The 23,363-nt window shown below is 41.1% G+C and overlaps 1 protein-coding gene across 1 annotated transcript in view; it reads left to right on the top strand.

Moving 5' to 3' along the window:
• The window catches only part of LOC146703641 (corticotropin-releasing hormone receptor 1-like), a 100,653-nt gene that overhangs the window by 27,261 nt on the left and 50,029 nt on the right, over nt 1–23,363 (top strand). The window contains exon 5 of the mRNA XM_085466957.1: nt 18,074–18,159. Within this exon, the coding sequence (XP_085323083.1) occupies nt 18,074–18,159 (86 nt within the window). The remainder of the gene's footprint in view (nt 1–18,073; nt 18,160–23,363) is intronic.

Here is a 23,363-nt window from a genome sequence, read left to right as displayed (position 1 = left end):
GGGAGAGGAGGAGGCGGAGATGTTATTTAGAGCAGCGCTGGCAGTTGGTGGCAGTCGGGTGGCAAAGCCCTCTGCCCCGACTCATCCTCCTGCTCACTCACAAGAAAAACATCTTTTTGTTGAATGGGCTCGAGCTGGGCGGGGCGTTCATTAAATTTGAATTTATGAATGCATACGTGTGTCTGTGGAGGGGGTGACATCAAAGATAGAAAAGACAAAAGGGACGTGATGTGCATACATGTTTTCTTTACTCTCAAGTGGTCTTACACGCACTAAGACATGGAAAGTAAATTATTCTTCTCTCTGCAGAGCTTGTTTCAAAGCAGCCTGTGCAGTCCTCTGAAAACCCTCGAGGTGATTCGTTCCTCTGAGCCAGGATACACAGCCAGCGTGAAAACTGGCATCGGTTACCTTCAATAACAGGCAGTCTGTAATTTTCCATTTTGGCCGACTCGAATGTGTTTTATTTATGATAAAAATGAGGTGGCGGCAGACTTTTTCCAGCGTGTTTTCAGGTACAGCTGCTCACCTGAATACTGTGTGGATTATTTCAGAGTAGGCGTGTTGGGAGATTGTGGAAAGTTTAATCGATGTAGCTGCTGTGTGTTTGTTTCGGAAACGGTCTCACTTCTGGATTTATGAGTTGTTTGGGGAGAGATTTGTTTTGGTGGAGAGACTCAGGATTAGTTCCTCTTTTACTAGAGGAGGAGGGTGTATTATGATCCATTTAAAAGTACAAAAACCACAAAAACCTCACTGTAAAAACGCTCTGCCTGAAGTAAAAACATCGTTTGGCCTTATATAAGTATGGAAATAGGTTTGTGTGTTATTACTGTGTGACATATGCAATAATGTGTAAGCAGGCATAGCTTTTAGCTGTTTTATAAGCAGAAAAATCACTTTTGGTAATGAATTCATCTTCGTCTTGTGACTTTTTTCATTGTAACAATTCGACCCTTAAAATGATGTAAGTGAAAGAACATTTAAGTAAAGCAGGAATAGATTTTTTAAAATAAATCTAATTATTTGTGGTGATTTATTTTCTGCAATACTGTGAGGAAGTTTATGAATAACAAGCTTGTTACACACTCTTGTACTGTGTGTGCAAACTGGGAATATATGAGTAAATATAACTAGTGACTAAACATGGTCACATCCTCCACCTTTTACTCCAACACATGGTTGTGCGTGAGAGGTTGTAATTATGATGCATAGTTTGCAAATGGCTTTTAACACCTAAGTGTCTATTTTTGTTTTGGGATCCTCCCTGTACCTTTCAGCATACAGGTTGCCTGCTGAGCTATTCCCACACCCAAAACAATCATTCCTTTATTTAATGTAAAAATGATACCTTCACAGAGTTGTCCTGTCAGGGTTTCACATGAGAGAGAAACATGAAGGTGCAACTCCCCACTAGCAATTTATTTGACTTCGGACATGAGCTGTGCCCAAAACAACAAACAAAAAGGTTTCTAATGTTCCCTAAGCTTCCCTATTAAAACAAAAGCAAATAAAAGACAATTTTCTAACCTATGCTCCAAAAACATGAGAAAAAGGGTCAACAAAAAAAGGGCTTCTCAATCTGCTGCTCACTATATACAGTGAATACCAAAATTACAAGCAATGTTTAAACAACTATATACAAAGGCGCTCTTAACTCACACAGGGTATCTCAGTAACTGACGGCTCACACAGTCCAAAACACTACAGCTCAGGTTTTACACAGAAAAAGCTCAAAAACATGGCCAATGAGCTGGCACTTTGTTGGTGGTGGAGGAATCAAGGAGAGGGCGAGGTGGCTGTCTGCTGGAGGTTAAGTACTGGGGGTGATCAACCAACTATCCAATCCCAGGACAGGAACAAACTCCACCCAACGACTCAGCAGGCACACCCAGGTGTCCACCCCTGAGAGAGAGAAAAGGGAAAACCTACAGCCATCCTCTGGTGGGAGGAGTCACGCATAAATCACAAACACTGAATCATAACAGTTTGCAGTGCAGTAAAAATGAGTGCAAAGTGCAGGCTTTTATTTTTTGCCCTGATAATGCCCATTTAGTGATACTTGACACAATTTTGAGTTTATTTATTTTTATGCATGTGAATGTAGAATATGGGTAGCATTCATTCATTTTTAGTACAATTATTCTAAATGTTAAATGATAAATTTCAGTCGAATAAAGTATTTAATTTTTTGGTTTTCAAAGAAATATATACTTTTTTAGGAATATTGTACATGTATTCAAATTGTTAGATATTTAAAGGGTTATAAACTGTAAAGTACCTAAAAATTCTAGGATATTTTATTTATATAACACTAAATATCAGTCACCTCAAGGTGCTACAGTAATAGAGTGATATTTAGATTCCATGTATATCTTCCCTATTTCCCTATGTGTTGTGTTGTCATTCCAAACAATGGCAGCAGGAAATAGTTCTATATCACCTTATTACAATTCTTCAGTAATTTAAAAAAAATACCTTCTCTGTAATTTGTTTTTTTTGAAGGAAACCTAAATATTAACACAACAGCTGAGCGAAGCGCACTCAGCAGTGGGGTGCCACAGGGTTCTATGCTCGGCCCCTTTTTGTTTTTAAACAAAACTAAAGCACCATCATTCTCCCTGTTCATTCCTTAAAGTCCATTTTTGTGAACAACACATTTATACACAGGCTTTGACTCTTCTTCAGTCTGACCTCTAATTATCTCTTCGTAATCACAGACTTGTTTTAAAGGTAGGCAAGACCAAGTACACGATGCCAGCGACAGCTCCCCCACGGTATCTCCACAGTACTGAGTCATATAAAGCAAACTGTTATTTGTGATTCATATTCAACATTAGGCTGAAAAACAAAAGTTTTTAAAGTCTTGCACATAATCAAAGGTTGTTTGTTCTTTTTCAAGTATAAAACCTTTCTGCTGCACGTCGCAGCACTTTCCGATTTAACACTAACAGCTTGATAAAAAGATCTTAAGCTATTCATTTCTAAAGTTTTAGCTTTCAGTTTCCAATCTACCTCACATCAAGTGTCTGCTTAACCTTGGATGCTGCTTATGTACGTAAAAACCTTGGCAGAGCTGTTCTTTCCCTGCAAAGTAGAGTCCTTCACACCTTGTTTTTCCCTTTTTTATTTGATGTTTTCTATGCCACTCTTCACTGTTTTTATTATTACGACCTTGCATTAATGGTGTTTGATGATGGTTTCTTTGTCTGATTATTATGCTTTCGTCTTCTCTGCACTCTGAAAATGTGATCTCAGACTACCTGATTAAACAAAGATTTAATATGAATAATAACATGGTAATATCTTACTGTAGCCGCAGAGGCTCTGAGCTGCGTGCACACCAGCACGGGCATCATGTTACTTCTGAGATTTTTGCAGTTTGTTTTGCTCTACAGCAGCACAGAAAACACAGTAGTTTGCTCTCAATTAGTGCAAATAATATGTTCTTTTCTACCCTGCTGATGCTCGCTTTAATTAGACCCCTTCTCCAAATGCACAGAGGAGGAAGATGCTTCTTAGCTGCAGCCATTGATCTGCTAAGCCAGTGTGACTAAATTTGGGTCAGCATATTTGCCTGTGTAGTGGTGTGCAATTACGCCAACATTTCTGCTCTGTTATGCGTTTTCACCCGCAGAGAGGGCACGCTCTGGGTGTTTGTTACCGAGCTGCGTGTTTGTTTGGCCTGCGGTGTATGGAAATAAGATGAAAAGAGGATCATTTGGCCCCCGGGCGTGGAGGGATACCTAAAGCTCCTGTTTCCACTGGGAGGATTTATCACCTGGCTCAACCCATATCACTGTTTTTAACTCCCATTCAAACAACAATAGGAGGTCAGTGAGAAAACACAGAGCTGATATGTACGATGCACTTTACATCTCTTCAAGCGCTCAAATCGACTGTGAGCTTTCTAAGATGCTCCAGAGACGGACCTGTCCGCTGTTATTATAACTGCTGGCAAATCTCCAGTTTGGCTGAGGCCTCTGTGTGAAGTCAGCAGTTATTTCAGGACCTTGAGTTCGTGACCCGTGCAAAAGGCATTTTACGATTCTGTCGATGGCTCCCAACCCTTTGAAGACTGCAGGAGAATGTTAATAAAGTGGTGCTGCAGCAGTCTCAGTAATGTGACCGCTGTAAAAGAAATGAGAGGAACAACAAGGGTCTCATATTATCTTTAGTGTTTTTCACTAGTTTTTGTTTTTTAATGTTATTTTTAATTGAGTTTGAAGGGAGCAATTCAGTTTAGTTTTTATTAAATTTACTGTTTGCTTTATTTGGGTTTTACTATAATGTGGGGGTGTTTATCAGGGGCAACATTTAAGGAGTTGTAAGTGTGTAAGGTTAAAGCAAGATTTGGCAGGTGAAGGAATCCCATGATCCAGTGTAGCAGCACGGAGGGAACAATGAGACTAACTACCAGATTGATTTTTGTTTTCCTCTTTTTGACAAGCTCTGATCAGCTTACCTGACATTTACTGCTCATTCTGGATTTGGCTAACTGCATCCTACAATATATAAGCAGATGTTACGTGATCTGCAGTGGCTGCTTTCCAACCCGTGGCCAGTACAAAGCTAGCATAAAGGTGAAATTTGGCAAGTGAAGCTAAAGAGCATCATCTGCTTAAATTCAATCCCTTGTGAGGACAGTGAGCACGGATACCACATGCTGCCCATCACAAGGCTATGCTCCATTACTCCATTCTCATTCTTCCTGTTAAAAGGGAGATTTTACTTCCCACTATCGCCAATTTCTTATTCATTTTGGTTTGCCTGATCATTGGGGTTTTCTCTCTTATTGTAGGGTCTTTACCTTAAAATATAAAACGCCTTGAGGCAACTAATGTTGTGTAATTTTGTACCATATGAATGCGCCACTTTGTCACATTCATGCATTAAGCTGTACCTCTGGACCATTTTTTTTACTGCTCATGTCTTTTGGAGCACTGAATTTGATCGTCCAATATGTCTGCACTCTGCTAAGTGAAATTCTGCTATAGCACTTAATGAAAGGTATCTGTGTCTTGCCTATACAAGCAGATGATACATGAGCTCTCATGGCTGCTGTCCAATGCTGAACTAGTTGAAAGCTAAAAAAGTGACACATAAAGAGCATCATCTGCTTTGCTGCCCTTGAACCGATCTTCAGCAAGCAGCCTGCCCAGCCAACATAGTGCATTGCTGTAAACATTACCATAGTACTGATTTTGTAACATAGCTGTTGGATTTATTACAGTGTTTATGAAATGTCACTTGCTGAGCCGTCCTTACCTTTGAACACGATCTCTTCTCTTCCTGTCACATTTCTTCATGTCTGAGAGTGAAGTGAAGTTCACACATTTACATTTTTTTCTCCCTGGAAAATAAATCAACTTTACAGATCCTGTGCCAGAATGGCAACGAGCCAGGTTCTGTGTTTGGTGGTTTCTGTTGAGCTGTTAGAAACGTTGCATTTGAAAATGACCTGCTACCTTCTGTAGCACCGAGCCCCTCAAACTTTAGAGGGTGGCTGCTGCCTTGCTTCCCAAGAAGCTAATACTTTTCTACTTAATAACAAAGGTTATAACTTTTACTTAAGTTTACAAAGCAGTAGTTCGCTATTTTGCAAAACCCTTACTTAACACAAAACAACCTTTAACCTCCTCTCCAGCATCATTTTTCATATAATACATCAGCATCATGGACACGAATGTTGGAGGTTTTTTTTCTTTCTCTTGGCTACATGTTTAAAAAAACGTCTTTAAGCCCCAGTTATAAGTTTTACGGTGCAAAGAAGACAACCTCATCATGTATCAAGGTCTCCTCACACACTCACAGTGTTGAACACATTGACAACAACTGTATTTTAAAAGCAAACTACTGTTTCGGTTATTTTCAGTCATTATTTCTGCTGTTAGTCTAGTTCTAGTTCAAATGAACGCGCTGACTGCACAGTATGTGTGTGGCAGACTGCAAATTTAATGAAGTGAGAAAAAGACCTGTCCAAGGAGCCACAAAAACTGGGCTCCGTCTTGACGTTACCACACAAGTACATTTTCTTTGTGGAAACAATCCCTGTGTTGTAACAGTAGTTTAACATTTTGGGAAATCCACTCATTCGCGTTCTGAAGAATTAGATGAAAGCTCGGTATGAATCTCACCTCTGTTTGTTGAGCGCGAGGCTGAAATCAGGGTATAATTAGCCCAGAGACTGTAAACAGGAGGAAACAGCCAGCCTCAATCTGTCAAAGTGAAAAAATACACCAATAAAGCTCGAGCTCATTAGGCTCCCAGTGACACTGTGACCTTTGTGCTTTCACTACGCTCCGTAGCAGGCGAGGGATGTCAGTGAGATCAATGAATCCATAAATAAAAACGCAGCCAATTCCTTCCTGTTGGGCTAATATGGATTTTGGGTTGCGGACTTCTTCTGTGAGTTTACCGGACGCTTGTCCATTTTAAAGTGAATCTCCAATTAGGAAATAGGTAATGACTTACAGGAGTCACCTGACGTGAAGCATCGCTCAGTCAGGCTTCAGCGCTTGAAGCGACGAGGAAACCTTTCCTGTTTCAGTTTGACTTTTAATGTAAAATTCTGCAGCATTTTGTGAACCCAGAAAACATTATTATCTCTCTCGGTGCTGTTTTCACGAGCATTTAAGAAAATCACATGGCTCAGGTTTTGATTTTTGTCTCTGATACCAAACACAAATTCTCATTTTTGCCTTAAAGCTGAAGTGAGGCCAAATGAAAGAGCTGAAATGTGTTAATTATTGAGCTTTAGAGGTTCTGCCATGTGTGTTTTCTCACTGCGGTCACAGCCCAGTTAGCAGCTTTGAGGAGTGAAACATTTTCCTCTCACATATCTGAGCCCATAAGGAAACAGGCTTAGTGCGTCTGCTGGAAACAACCAACAACAATACTGCTGCCTCTGTGTAGCGTGGGCGTTAAATCCTCCTTCATTTGCTTCGGCTTTTGAACTCGCTCATGCACACTGACAGCAAACTATGTCGGAAATAATGACACAGATGCATAGAAATGCTTCTTTGTCATATAATAGTAGTGTGTGTGTATATAGATGTGGTCTATTTTTATAGTAGTTTAGCAGTATATCAGATACATCACCAGTAATCCCTCTGTGATGTAGTGCCTGACATGCTGTGTGTGTTTCAATAAGCCTTTTAAGTTAAACATTAAAGTGGGAATGATCAATAAGTGACAATGTGAAAACAACTTGCAAACCCCCCTCCCGGCTTAATGTTTGGCTTCTTTTATTTACTATTTTGGTTCGTTTCCTGCAGATAAAAGCAAAAAAGCTCATCCTTAGAGTTAGGATAAGGAGCTCAGTCATTCAGGGGGAGCTCAGAGTAGAGCCGCTGCTCCTCCACATAGAAAGGAGCCAGCTGAGGTGGTTTAGACTAGAGATGGCACGATACCACTTTTTTATGTCCGATACCGATACCGATATCATAAATTTGGATATCTGCCGATACCGATATGAATCCGATATAATGTGTTTTAATCAACAAAACTGTTTTTTTAAATATCTTGCTGCATTTTGTATAAGTTCATACTCAAGTTTAAAACAACAACTACACTAAAGCTATTCTGTTATACCTGTATGCAAAAAAATATATTTCATAGTTCAGCAATACTGATCAATCTAATAAACTTAAACCTACACCATCCTCCCTATTCTGGTATTTTAAAGAGTACTTAGCATAAATATTAAGCAACCTAACTAATAGGGTTCCAACTCCCAGCAACAACAAAAATAAATAAATAAAAAATAGGGAACCACCCCTCACGCTCCACCTCATGATGCTTAATCGACGTAATCAACCTTAATTTGACGCAGTGTGAAAAAAATGCACAGAAATCAATTCTTTTTCAAGAAATATTAAATAGATTCAACATCTTTCTTCAACAAAATTGCAGACTGCACAGATGGTACCTTCCCAAAGGAAAAAGTACTATAGCTTACTAGGGTATATTAGACTTAACAGTTACTATATGCAGTAATGGACTTCTATACATTTTACATCAGATTAAAACTTTGGGTGTAAGATTCAGATAAATATTAAATAATTAAAAGCGAGACATTTTAAATGAGAATAAGAAAGAAAAGTATGTCTTTGTGCCCCCTTTTCCCTGTTAATGCCCTATCGGCCCCCCTGGCTAAACTTTGCTAGATCCGCCCCTGCACAGTTACCAGAGTCAGCTACGTAGAAAAAGATCCTCGAGTAGAAAGTAATATTAAATAAATTCTAACAACAGCTTATCAAGCTTAAACGTGCTGCTGTTGTTCAGCCGCTGGTTTCCTCTTTCTGGTGCAAAGTGGGCCAAAAGCAAACAAGAGACACGGACTCGTGACAGAAAAGCCGATCAGCTGATCATTAAGCAGTTTCATGATTGAAGTAGCAGCCGGAGAGCGAGAGGCAGTCGCTTGTTAAGCTTAACGCAGGAATGCTTTACATTCAGAGATGGACTTACACACTTGCTTTACTTCTCTCGGGGATAACTTTGTCGGAGATGAAATGCCGGGTTGCTAGCGAAGCTCCAAATGCTATCCAGACCACCGACAGGTCCCGCATGCCACAGCCGCTCTATCACGTGATGCATACTGCTCCAACGTGCTAACGTTCTGAGGTGAGTTACGCGTGTTGCAAGTTTTGTGAGGTGCTTTCGTGATATTTAATGGATCGGATTACATTTTTTATTTTTCTCCGATATCCGATCCAGTAATTTAGGTCAGTATCGGACCGATACCGATACGTAATATCGGATCGGTCCATCTCTAGTTTAGACGTCTAATCAAGACGCTTCCTGGACGCCTCCCAGGTGAGGCATGTCTGACCAGAAGGAGACACTGGGCTGGATCTGGACCTGCTGGAGAGATTATGTCTCTGGGGTGGCTTGGGAACACCACAGTGTCCTCCCAGAAACTGGAGGTGGTCTCGGGAGAGGGAGGTGTGGCGATCCAAAACTTTGTCTTCCTGTCACATAATAAAATGCCACCTGCGCCTCCCCGTTATGTCCAAGGTGTCTTTTTGTGTCAGTGCTTTGATTCAGTAGTAACTGCAGAGCCTGTGTTAGGAGATCAGAGAGACGGCGGATGGTAAAAGTCACACTCACGGACGTAGTTCATATCCATTTGTGTCCTGTGTGTTTTGCACTTTGCTCTGATTGATTTCCTTCTTTTTTCAGTGCCTAGATTTGGGTACGTAGCTCAGCTCCTTGATTAGGTTTGGAAGAAGTTTGCAGGTGCAGTAAAAGATGCATTTTCTGCTGAGTCAGCTGCTCCTGTGACAGCGACTGAGGAACTGAAATAAAGTCAGGAGAGCAGAAAGAAAAGGAAGAATGGATGTGAGGCCCTCAAATTGCATTTGGAAGCTTCAGTCAGGAAAAAACAATTTAATAAATGTTTGGCTGCAAACAGGAGAAGAACAGCGGTGAGCACACTGGAGCAACCATCTTGGCACCACCACCTTACAAAATCAAGCCCTCATTTAAATTAATTGGGAAAGAACTACAACTTTTATTTTGATAGTCACCATGTAGTATGATTATTTTTTATTGCTTCAGATTTTTGGTGGCTTTGCCCCAAAATATGATTTCAAAAAGCTTTTCTCTGCAGGTGATACTTCTGCATCACATGCTCTCAGTTTTATACCATCACAGTTTCATGAAGGACTCAAACCACAAACTCATCACAGCACTGAAATCCACACGCTAGCTATGATGTGGATACAACGAGTGTAGAAAAACAGCAAGTTCACTCATTCTTAGATTGTACGTTTCCCAGTTCAGCCTTTGATCCGATGTTAGTTTTATCTAAAAAGAGCCAAGCAGCTAATTTAGTTCTGTGCAGATATCACAAACACATCCATCATAACGTTTTTACCTACTTTATTCATCCACATAACACAGCAAACATAAAAAGTGCCAGATGTGCACAAAAATTCAGACATACATTCTTAAATCAGTCCTCAACTCCAGTTCTTGCTTACAAAGAGCGAAAACAAACCTCCCTCTATTGTATATATAATTCAAGTTTAATGTATTATTATTACCAACACGCACACAAAAACACCACCATAATAGCATCATTTTAAAAAATGTCTCTATAACATACGCACATAATGAGCCAGTGGCTCGTGCATATTTGCTTAACATGCAGCCTCAGTATGAGACTGCGAGGAGACACAAATCTATGAGAGGGTTTTGTCAGGAAAGAGCAATCAATGCAAATATTGTGAATGGAGGAGCAGCTGCAGAGAAGGTGTCTATATACATATATTGAACTTTATGCACTTCAAAATCCAAGAGAAGGTCTGCAAACATAATTTCTTTCTACAAGTTAAAAACAAAAAGGTCAGCATGATGTCATCAGGGGTGAAGTAAGGGGGTGGAGTCTTGTGATTCTGCTGTGCTGCTGTTTATTTCACAAAAATCCAAATTTGGTCCTTTTTCTTATTTTTAATATTCGTAAACCAAAACTATTCCAGGTTTCGAGGCATTAACTGTCTCCTTCTTCTCGCACGTGTCAGAGAAACATTCAAAAACAAATCAAAGAGTTTATTCATTCTGTGTGACGGGGAAATATTTGCCAGTTGTGTATTTCAGCTTCTCGCACTTGCACACTGAAACAACACAAATTTTCCTATAAACGTACCATATTAACAGTGCCGGGCATTAAATCCACCATAATGTGCCTCCGTAGTAAAGCTCCCCTCACCTCTTCTCATGCAACTTGTCGAGCGATGCCAAGAAATTATCCCGGGCTACTTAATTCCCTTATTACATAAGAAATGCCTCCTGTGTTACTGAGGTTTAACAGTCATAAATCACTGTGTGGTCCAGTGCCAGAAAGAATTCATTTCAAGGTCATGCTGCTTAATTTGAAAGCTCCACCATTTCTACCTTTAATCTCTTGGCTCTGCATGAAGGTGATGTCTCAGTGCGGTCGGGTTTTCTTTCTGCTTTTACACACTTGCTTTGTAAATCTTTGTTTTTGTTAATGTGCATTGTTTTTTTTCACAAAGTGACTTTATTGCTTTGACTTTAATAAATTCAGATTATGTGTGACCAAGTGCCCCGGAGGAAAGTTGTGCACTCATGCAGTGCCATGTAAAGAAGCTTTGTTATAAAAGAAAATGTGTCTTCAATGAGAAGATTTTGTTTGGCTGTGCAGTGAAAACGTGCAAAAAAAGCAAAAAAACTGATTTTTACAGGAATGAAAACACTGATAACCTGTTGTTTATGTGTCCACATCTCAGTAAAGGCTTACTTAAAATTTTAAAAACTATGAATTATGTGCATGGTCAGTCCATTAGGCAACTTTGTCGGTCTTAACTTTTGACATTGACGTAATCGTCCACAGACAGATTTTAAAGCTCTCTAGGATATTGCATTTGGGGTTTAGGGAATATCACAAGCTAGGTAATCTTGATTGGGGATGACAGTCCCTTTACACTGTCAACATCCTATTTTTAACCAGGTCATTGCACATTGTTGCCCTCAGGCAACCCAATCCGATTTTATCTCTTCCCCTCCCTGGACATTTATGATTATTAAAACATGCATTTAGGATTATCAGCCTCCATCTCAGGTGTCCGCATGCACACTGACGGGAACGCGTTTGATGTTTGTTATTTCTGTTTGCCTTCATCTTTCATCTTTTTAGCTTATCTTGAGGATGGAGCTGATAGAGGGGGTGAAAAATAAAGCTTATGCTTATGTGCTTAAGACTGCAGTTCCTCTAATGGCCACTTGAGGCTTGCTGTGAAAGCAGGTTAGTGGCTTGTAATCACATGGGTGAGGGTCAAATTGAGAGGTGTGCCTACCTGTAGTTTTCTTTATCCCTGCTCTGCTAAAAGTGGGATTTAGTATTTTAGTAGTAAAATCTAGTGTAGCAGAGCAAAGGAAAATGAATGAGCTCAAATAACTAAATATTAAATAAATACGATGTGATTTGTTTCATAAGTTCCAGTAAGAAAGATTAAATAAGATGTACTTTATCACAAAAGCTCCTCTGGAGCTTCAATTAAATAGGATAGTTCAATAAAATATAATATATGACAGCACAGAATATCTGAATAAGATAAGAAAAATAAACTTGGCCAGCTGTATCCTGCTGTGTATAAGCAGATGTTATATGATGATGCTATCGTGGCTGCTTTTCAGCCTAAAGCGAGAATAAAGGTGGAATTTGGCATGTGAAGCTAAAAAGCATCATCAGCTTAAATTCAACCCCTTAAACTAACCTAACAGTGTGCATGGATGCCGCATGTTGCTTTGCACCAGTCTAACATAAGTGACCAGTCATAACACTTCAAACTAACCCGCTCCGTAATCTGCAGAGGTGTTAATGGAGCTGAAGGCTTGACGGGTCACCCTGCTAACTTTAAACCTGAACAAAAAGCTGAGTTGTACAAGAATCGCCTGGTGTGCAGATGTTACGAGGGGCCTGTGTATTTACAGGGGTCCTGACCTCTGTAAACACTGTCTTGATGCCTTCATAGGCTCAGTCACTAGTTTCAGGTCATATTGAATAAGTCATGAAGTCCATTTGGGAACTTATCGTCATTATTAGTCTGAAACGAAGGAGACCTCCATGTCCAATGAGCATGCAGCGTCCAATAAAAGTGTTTGCCTCTGGGCTTTGTAACGGGAGCTCACCAACCAAAAAATTATGCCACGGGGGCTACGTCCATCTTTTACGCCGTTAATGATTTCCGTTAATGTCTGCCTTTGGGTGTCTACTAGTCCTCCTTCACCTTTGATCACCTGACTGGATCTCTGCTCTGTGTTTTTGACATCGATGCTTTTTCGAGCATTTGTGTGTGATTTTAGTGGAAAGATTTAGAGGAAAGAAGAAAAGTTCCATTGTTTATGGATGTTGACAGCTTTCTGACATTCAGTCTGAACAACAAAAAGTCCACTGTCACTGAAAAAGGTGTCCAATGACCCTTGGAAGCGACCCGCTCCGAGATCGGGGTCAGACCTGTCCATAAAAGTCTGGAAAATGTTTTGAAATGGGAGAAGTGACACGTGCATACGTGACTTCACTGCCAATTATCGCCCGACGGAAAGTCTGACCTGAAGATTGAGCTGCGGTCCCTAACAGCGCCCTAACGTGATTACGTGGCAGGCGGCATATCTAACTTCATTTCAACCATGATAATCATCAAATTAACTGAACCACAAGCGTACATTTCAACGTTTGATTCACACACTCGCAGCAAGCTCCTGCAGCTCCCCTGCAGGTAGCCCCGCATGTCAAACACCCACTCTAAAAAGAGTCTCCCTTCAACTTGAAATGGCCTCGTTTGAGGTCTTTCAGTTCCACGATGTCCCACTTGACGGATTTAATTTCCGTCATCTTTAGAGATAATAAATGTGAAATGACAAATGTGAAATTTGTTCCAGATTTACCGTGTCCTGTGCTGTGACACGGCGGGCCTGAGTGGAAAAATGTAATTTTACTCATCATTTGTCAGTGCCTCCATATCAACACCCCCTCCACTTTGTATTATCCAGCAATGTGGAGAAATCATTATTTGGGACTCGCTTTTGATTTTTACCCTCAAGTGACCAAGACTGAGTGACAGTCTTTGTGTTTCTCATTTCTGGATTGTTTCCTTCATCTGTGACAGATACTCTAAATTAATCTGATGCACTTATTTTGTTTCTGTTTTACTTCCATTCATCCAGTTACATCCACTTCAGGATTATGGGGGTCTGGGGCTTTACCCCAGCAGTCATAGAGCAAGAGGGATTCACACCCAGCATCTTCATGCTGTGAGGCAGCAGTGCTACCCACTACACCACCACGCTGCCCTTATTTCCCCTTTGTTTGTGTCCCTGAACACTTTTATTTATCTCACACTGACTTGTGTCTGTGCAAAATCAACACATTCCCCCTTTAAAGGGGTGAAAACGTCTGAATTTGGATTCTGGCATCAGTTTGATGCTCACTCCAGAGAAACGCGTTCAAGTCTTGCACATCGAACATGTTTACACTTCATTGTTATTATTTTTTAACATGTTATTGTGTATTTTGTGTTCTTTCTGGGTACCCAAAAGCACACAGCATCATCAAGGACCACAGCCACCCAGCACACCAGCTGTTCTCCTTGTTACCATCTGGCAGACGTTACAGGAGTCTGTGTTTTTACCACCTAGCCGTACGACACCTCAACCACAATATTTAAACACACACACTACGCTCCACAGGATGCACGCAGACGCTGTCCTACAGTTTCACAGATACATACTACGCTCTGCACTGGTCACGTCATTTTTATTAGTATTTAAATAGAAATAACAACCCTTACTCCGTGCAGTCCTGCACTAACTGACACTCAAACTTTGTGCTGTTCAGTTTGTACTGCTGCTCACTCCTGATACTTTATCTCATTTAAGATTTCTTTTTCTGTTTATACAAGTGTGCACATGTATTTATACTTAGTCTGTTAACATTTTTTACTATATTTTTTGCTGTGTTTTATAAATATTGTGGGTTTTTTTACTATTTTTACTGTACTATACTGCTGAGTGACTGTCTTCTGCTCGTCAAATACATTTCATTGCAATGTTGACGCTGTGCTAACTTGCATATGACAAATAAAACTGAACTGAAACTGCTTCTAAAGTGTTAGCCCTGCAATTGGTTGGTGTCCTGTCCAGGGTGGACCCCACCTTTTGCCCTACGACAGCTGGGGCAGTCTTCAGCCCTGCAGCAGTTAAGAAATTGGACGGATGGATTAATAATTGTCATTAAAACCAGCTTTCATGTGTTCATATGCCATCTTGTCCTGGCTGATGAGTTTGGACACCATATATCTGCTGCAGACACAAAACATGCTTCTTGTTTAACTACTTTACTTTCAGAGTCGTGCTTTTGCAAAAAACGTGACAGCTGGTGTCCTTGAACACAAACAAACATTTTTTCATAACTGTCTCACATTTTCTTCTATGAGACTCAGCTGTGCAGTGTGCTCGTGTCAGTTCAACATCGAAATGTAGACGAGCCGAACCTCTGACAGTCATTACAGTCGGGCTCTCTGTGTGGGCTCTCAGTCGTCCCGGTCATGTTAGTCTGGAGTGGTTGAGTCAAAGGCAGCTTCTCAATCCGCCTTTATTGGCCTGAGCTGAAGAACTTCTGAATAAAAAGTGAAACATGTTCAAGAACCTAAAAGTTTCAATGCCTTTTAGTATTTAGTATTTAGTATTTATTTATTTATTGTCATTGTCAAGAACAATGAAATTGCGTTTGGGGCTTCCATACAACCCAAAAAAAAGAAGAAAATAATAAATACCCCTTAAAACCCAAGTGTACATATTTAACCCAGTGTGACTCCAATGCAATAAGACAATCCTTAGCAATAATGTTCGTAGAAATTCAGACAAAGACCTGAGAAACATGACAAAATACAACAATGCAACCCATTCAATATTATTGTACTGTGAGATATGATATCAGATATGATAGTTATCTATTTAAGAAAGAGGGGGGGGGGGGGGGGGGCAGGAGGGGGAAGAGAATAAAGATATGATGCACCAATGCAGACCAGTTCATTGCTATTAAGAAGTTGGATATGGTTATTGTCCGTGAGAGGGGGGCAGAGAGTTCAGGAGCCTCACAGCCTGTGGATACAGGCTGTTGGCCAGTCTGGATGTTCTGGCCTGTATAGACCTGTACCTTCTCCCTGAGGGCAGCAGATGGAAAAGGTGGCGCGCAGGGTGATGTTGGTCCCGCAGGATACTGTGCACCCTCCTCAGACAGCGAGTGGGGAAGATATTACTGATCTCTGGCAGACTTGTTCCAATAATTCTGCCAGCTTCTTTCACCACCCGCTGGAGTGCTTGCTGATCGGCCTTGGTGCAGCTGGGGAACCACACTAGAAATCCATACGTCAGAACGCTGCTGATGGCACAGTTGTAGAAGTTCAACATCAGAGATCTGGGAATGTGTGCGCTCCGCAGTCTCCTCAGGTAGTAGAGGCGCTGTTGGGCCTTCCATACAACTGAGGTGATATGGTTGCCCCAGGACAGGTCCTCGGTCACAGTTACCCCCGAGGACCTGTCCTGGGGCAACCATATCACCTTTGAAGGTGTTACCAGTGAGCGGATCCTGAAGTGAGACCCAAAAGAGAGTGATTTCCTTTCAAATGGCTTTATTGTGCAGACTGAGCAACATGGGAGGATAACTCTGAGAGAGAAGGAAGGAGAGTCAGTCCTGACAGAATCGGACGCTGAGCTGTTCATGAAATGTTTCAGGAGGTGATAGTGAGACTTGGTCAGGATGTTTATTTGGGGAGAGTGAGCCAAATGTGAGAGACCGGGACTCCACCTGCAGATGGAGCTCAGATGAATCCAGCTCGAGAGATTTAGAGAGATGTTAAAGCACAACAGATGACCAGTGCAGGACCATGACAAACAGAAGTCTGGCTGCTGTTGACTCAACCATCTTAGTCCATAATCAGCGGCTCTCTCTGTTTCTAAATCCAAACATCTCGTTGTGGATGTGTAATTGTTCGTGTCCAGGAGCAGCTGGATTTAAGCAGGAGGCAGAGATGATTCAGCAACACGATAAAACAAACCGAACATTTCTGAAGTGGCACGTAGCCGATAGGACTGCACAGTTTGTGCTTTCAGCTAAACCTGTAAACTTAAACAGATCAAACTTTATTCACTTTATTTAATGATCTCAGACTGCTGTCACCTGCACCTTCGCACTCCTTTGGCCTGAACACCTTGGGGAGCAGATGGGTCGCTCATTAAATTCTTCAGTTTTTCTTACGCATCGCTTCAGAGATAATTGTCTAAATTATTATTTACTGAGCTTGTCATATTATTGCAGATTTTTATTCCCACCGCAAAGAAAAAACAACCACTTAAATATCCTCGACCTCCGTGTGTGTGTGTGTGCAATTCTTGAGTATTTATGACTATATCCACTTTGACCTTTGACCTATTTTAATCTGAAATCGTTTTGAGTGAAAAGTATGATCCTCATTATGTATTTTTTTTTTAAATTTGTTATCTCTGACCCATTTAATTTTATATATGTGTGAATAGTATCATTATTATTTACTCCATAATCCTCAATTTTGCAAACATTAGACCAAAGGAAAGCTATTTTATTTTGTATATTATTAATAGTCACTTTATTTTAGGCCACATGGATGCTTCGTATATTTTATACCATAACACATAGACTGTTGACATGTCTGTGCTGACATTGCATCAGGAGTTCTCCACATGCAGCCCGTTTGACTCTGAGAGCAGTGGGAGACGGCGAGCACCTGCACCCTTCAGTGCCTTTCTCGTGACTGTAGGATGGGCTAATTGGCTTGGGATACACAAGTCCGCAGGGCTCTGCAGGACACATATCAAAGACAGATCCACATAGGAGACAGGAAACAGGGAAGGAACTGGAAAGTACTTTATTTTCTGAATATCTGCCAGAGTAGAACAGGCTGTGGAATTCGCTGATTGGCTAACCGTGGTAGACCCTTCTCAATAAACTGAGAAGCTCCCTAGAGCCCAGCTGCTGCTGCTGCTGCTGGCCCGTCTTCCACCGAGTTTGAATCTGCTCGTTACAACTTACCCCCCGGGGAGTGGTTTGTGTCTATTTTTTCTGCATGAATCCGTATTTCAATAAGTGATTTTCCAGAAGCTGCATCTCCGTTTTTACCTATTTTAAAGTTTTAAATAGTAATAAAACTGTAATTCAGGAGTACAGTTCTGTCCTCAGCTCCAGCGTCTGAAACAACAGGATGGACGTGAAGCGTACGTCATTTGCGGCTAAATCGTGGGCCTCAATTTAAAGAATAATGACAGTGCTTAGGCAGAAGGGTGGTAGACTGTTCCAACAGCAAACGTGTGAAAAATCACAGCTTGTGAGACTTTCTCTAATGATATCTCTCCCTATTAGTCTCAAAGCAGAAAAAGGTCACAGTGCCACTACGAATCGAGCACAAATTCCCATCTAGGGACACGAGGCCAAAAAGGAAAAGGCAAAAAAAATGTGATAAATGAAACAGAGTCTCCTCATCTGGTCTTTCTTCTTCTCTTGCTCTCTTTACAGATAATGTTTATAGGCGATGTCTTGCAAATGGGACGTGGGCGTTGAAGGGGAACTACTCCATGTGTAAGGCCATCCTTCACGAGGAGGTAAGAGTCAGCTGTCTGCACGTGTCTTGATTAATGTGGCCTTTAGGGAGGATCCTAAAAGTGTGGAGCCTACTGCATGGTAATCAGAAACAGACAAAGGCAAGGTTAGTGGTGGAAGACGCCGCTTTGCTCGAGGCTTACTGGAATATTTATAGTAAATATGACTTCGGGGTTTGTTTGCCTGCAGACAAAAGAGCGAAACATCACTGAAAATACGGCAGATTGCCCGAGAGCATCTCTTTAAGGAATCTACTTGTTTTGATTTTTGCACTGCAGCGTGCTTTTAATGTCACCTTGCCCCAAGTTATTGAGGCGTCGCTGGTTTCAAATGTAGGTGGAAGCTTTAAATCAGCTTATCGACCTGCAGCTTTTTCTCTTCTGAAACACGGGTTTCATTTAAAAGAAAAGAAAACTTCCTCAAAAGAAACAACAGTGATTTTTCTAAACAGCATTGTCCTCCGGTGATGTGAGCGACTCGTGAAAGCCGAGAAGAAAACAGCCAGTCAGCACGCTGCTGTTATGGTCCTGCTGTGCTCTACATTTTAATCATTCACGTTTTTTTTCTTCCACTTTTTCTACTCATTTTTTTTTTTGTTCGTATCCGATGCGTCCTCGTGCAGTGTTTCGAGTGTTGTAAGTGCTCTTTTTCCCCCCTAAGGACTGAATGGTCCTGATAAAAATGCAGAACATGCTGAACCAAATCGAGCAGGAACAAATACACATTTCAAGTATCATTTCAGGGGGTCAAGTACTGCACTAGACCCCCTGAAATTACAGATACACGCGAGGCAGACAAATGCACACTAGGTGACCATTGTCATTGTTGCTTTAAAACACCACCTGGAGCAAAGGTAGATGGTAAGATTCAGCTTTTAGTTCCAAAGTCGACAGAAGGTTGTGTTTGTTCGTTTGTGGGTTTCGCCGCTGTTTGGCTTCACGTGCTTTTATTTACTTCACATACCTATTTTTTGTGCCTTCACTTTATTTCCACGATACAGAGCGCAAAAGATGGATGTATCCACTGTCACGTTAACTTGATTTATAAGCCTTTGTCCTATTAAGCGATCAAGTCCATGAAGTAAATCAGGAAACCATTACTGACGTCATATAGCGAGGGAGCAGAGGATCGTTTTCCCACAGAAATCATTCTGCAGCCACACTAATGTTCCCCTGGTGGCCATTAAAAAGAAGGCACTTATTCATTAGCTTCACTTTTCAGACCTGAAAGACACATCTGCTTTCCATGTGAAAATCTAACACCCAGTCCGTTTAAATGTGATGGAGGGGATCGCAAACAAGCATTTATAATGTCTTATTGACTCTATTTGCATAATTGCGTGAGTCCTCTTCTGTTTCAGTGCACCATGAAAGTGGCTACTGCATTTATGCGCGTGCTCCTCTGTCTTCTCTGCCATTATCACATCTTTCTGAGAGAGGACGGGCGGAGCAGCAGGAGAGAAAAGCACTGATAGTCCTAACTAACCAGAAGCTAGTCTGGCTGAGAGCAGTCAACCTGATAACTGACAAAAAGTTGGAGTCTAAATCCTAATCCTGCATTATGGGATAAGACCGATGCTCTTTTAAAACACCAAAACAATGCCGGCTCTGCTCTCAGTGCTGTCATCTCACTCTTTCAATCCCAATCCCACTGCTACTACAGAAGATTTTAAACCTTAAATTGGCTTAAAATCTATGATTCTTCTTTTTTTTTATCAGTGCCGTAGTGCTTAGAAATCATAACTCCATCACAATGAAATGTTAGGGAATAGTGTCAGCTGTGGATTAATATACATCTGCTGCTCTAGTGAGCGCTCAGAGCAGCCAGGAGGTGCCCGCCTGATTTAGTTGGCTTGATTCGGTGGTTATTTGATTGTTTATTTTGCTCAATCTCACCCTAAGAGAACGGGTGAGGAGAATAGAATGAATTTAGAAACAGGCGACAAGTCACTTTTTCCTCCCAGTGTACAAAAGTTAAACCAAAATATCTTTAGAATATCTCTGAATTTGCAGTTATTTATTTATTAACCTTTATTTAACCGAGAAGTGAAACTCCTCAGAGTGAGTAAGATCTGTTTTGTGAGAGTGAGCCCAGATTTGAAGCATTAATCTTGCATGTTTTTTGATGATGTAGTAGAGAACTAATTTCTGAGGTATTTCTGGCTTTGCTTTCCTCAGACATCTGGAGAGGCTGATAGTAGAACCGCTGCTCCTTTGCATTTAAAAAAGCGAGGTAATTCAGACTTCTAATCACGATCCACCCGGCTGCCTTCAGTTGGAGGTTTACAGGCTTGTCTAGCTCACAGAAGACCCAGAGGTGGACCCTGAACATCTCACTGAGATTATATATGCAATCGGCCCTGTAAATGCCTCAAGATCACCCAGGAGGAGCTGGGAAGTGTTGCCAAGGAGGAGAGCGTCTAGACGGACTTGTTTAGCCTTGGAGGGATTTCTATAATGCCATTCTTACTCTGAAATAGGGGCTCCATTAACACATTCGCCTTACACGTGAAAGATCCCCAGTTTGAAACTGGGAGCAGACACAAACTCAGCTTCAGTGCATCACAAGCTCAGCTAATTGGGAGGTTTGCATCAGGAAGGGCGTTTGGTGTCAAACCTGTGCTAAGTCAGCATGTAGATCCATCTGCTGTGGTGACCACTCGGGAAATAAGGGAGCAGCAAAAAGTACCGTCTCCATTCTTCCTCTTAAATACACCCGCCTGTTTTTCTATCCAGGGAAACGACTTTTAATGAGCAGAGCGCCATAAGATTATCATCACTGAAAGAATCAAAGACGTCGGCAACAGTTCAGGGGAGTGAAAAAGTATGTACTGAAATATTGAGCTGGGAAAATTAGCAGCAGGTACAATAATTGGAAATATTGATTCAGTGTTGATTGAAAGGCGCTTTCTCAACATCAAAGTTGTGCCTGCTTTGACCCCGAGGCAACCTTTCCGACCTCAAGTCAATGCCGAGAGCAGAGCTGTTTGCCGAACACGATGTGTGTGAACGATTCAAATGAAAACGAAACAGTTTTAGTTTGTTGAAATTTAAAATATTACCCCACTCTCTGCAGGTTGTCAGCGCCACATGAAACAGAGACACGCTTACTTTGCCGCTGCATCACCTCTTATTTTAATGTACCCTTTTTAGCATTTGGAAACGTTTGCAGAGTGAATCTTAAGCTGTTGTGACTGACATAGGCTCTGTCTTATTTTTGGAATATGTGCAGAATGTGATTTAGTAAATAAGTAAGACCATGCCTGGAAAAGAAACATGAGCAATATTACCGTTGGATTTATAAAACATTTTGTTCTAACCGCCATGCATAAGCTTGTGCAATCTGCATAACATCCCTACTTCTGTATATAAGGAAATAGTTGAAGCCCAGGTGACGTAGAGAAAAATGTGAGGATGTTGTAAGAGAGAAGCCTGCACCTCTAAAGCACGAAAGTCCAACTGAAGAAACTGAAATGATTGTGTCCAAAGAGGAAATCAGAGAAAGTTGAGCTGTTTTTTAAGATGTTAAAACATTTAAGAGAAGGTCAGATAAATATTCTTTAAATGGAAAGGTTAAAGCCAACACCTTTCCATTTTGGGAATTAAAGTATCCGAGAAAACCAAATTAATGACCAAAAGACAATAATAATTGTTGCACACTTCCAGGCGTGCATGAGTTCAGAATTGTTCTCTTTACTTGCTCATTTGCAACTGCAAATACAAAACACAAGCACTTCAGTTTAGTGTAGCTGCACTCTGCAGGCTATCTGTGCAGTAAAACACACAGGACCCCAAAGCCGCCCGATTCAGTGCCTGCGTGAGCACCACCAGTGGGACTCATCATTGACCAGAATATTCTAGCTGGATTGCCAGTGAGCACAGTATGTGTCAAAATAGTAATAAAGAACTGAATGCATAACGTAACAATGATAAGAAGGCCAAACACATGAAATTATGGAGGGAGGGAGGCAATATCTATTACAATACTTTCATCTTGTCCACCCATTACATGAGTTTCACATAATTCTAATAATAAATAGTAGTATTCATTTTAAAGACTTGTTTAAATTCACTAAAACAGCCAGGTCTTCATTTGTTCATACGCAGGCACCTCTAAATCTGTAAGTTAGTAAATGAGGCTCATTGTGTGGATGGCAGCTTACGTATGAACCAAATTCAAATTCAAATTCAAATTTTATTTGTCACGTACACAGTCATACACAGTACGATATGTAGTGAAATGCTTGGACAACTGCTCGTGACCTAAAGAAAACAAAAAAGGAAAAGGCTATGAATAAGATAGGAAATAAATATGAAAAATTAAAAAGGGTAAATTTAACTAGGAAGGAATAAAATATAAATTAAGGTTAAAAATGAAATAACTGTACAACACAAATTAGAATGAAGGGTAAATTTAACTGGGAAGGAATAAGATAAAATATATAAATTAAAGTTGAAAATAAAATAACTGTACAACAAAATACACAATACACAATATAGAACTATATAAGAATGTATGAAGAAATCTAAATATAAATAAATATATACACAATAACAGCAGCTGTACAAGTATTAACCGGAAATGAAGAATATAGTGACCAGTGTTGTGCAAAAAAACAATGTGTGCAAAACCAAAGTCCAGAAAGTCCAGTGTGTGTGTAAGAACCATATGTGTGGGTCAGTACTGTGTGGTGGTGTGATTGAGAGACCGTATCGCCTGCGGGAAGAAGCTCCTCCTCAGTCTCTCTGTGTTGGTCTTCAGGGAGCGGAATCGCTTTCCTGACCTCAGCAGAGAGAACAGTCTGTTGTTGGGATGGCTGAGGTCCTTCACCATCTTCCTGGCCTTGGTCCAGCACCGCCTGCTGTAGATTGAGTGCAGGTCAGGGAGCTCGGAGCGGATGGTGCGCTCAGCTGACCGCACAACCCTCTGTAGAGCTCGTCTGTCCTGCATGGTGCTGTTCCCGAACCAGGTTAAGATGTTTCCCGCCAGGATGCTCTCTATGGTGCACGAGTAAAAGTTCCTGAGCACCTTGGAGGGCAGTTGGAAGTCTCTCAAGCGTCTGAGGTGGTAGAGACGCTGTCGGGCCTTTTTCACCACAGTGTTGATGTGACAGGACCATGACAGGTCCTGCGTGATGTGAACTCCGAGGTATTTGAACCAGTACAGCCTCTCACGTCCTCGGCACCAATCTGATACTTATTCCAAT

The sequence above is a fragment of the Copadichromis virginalis genome, linkage group LG8 (genome assembly GCF_057382275.1).
Source record: "Copadichromis virginalis isolate Kocher_CV1m ecotype Utaka linkage group LG8, C_Virginalis_male_GT1.1, whole genome shotgun sequence".
Classification (NCBI taxonomy): domain Eukaryota; kingdom Metazoa; phylum Chordata; class Actinopteri; order Cichliformes; family Cichlidae; genus Copadichromis; species Copadichromis virginalis.
The sequence above is the reverse complement of the archived record's forward strand: the minus strand, read 5'-3'. Positions and strand labels throughout refer to the sequence as shown.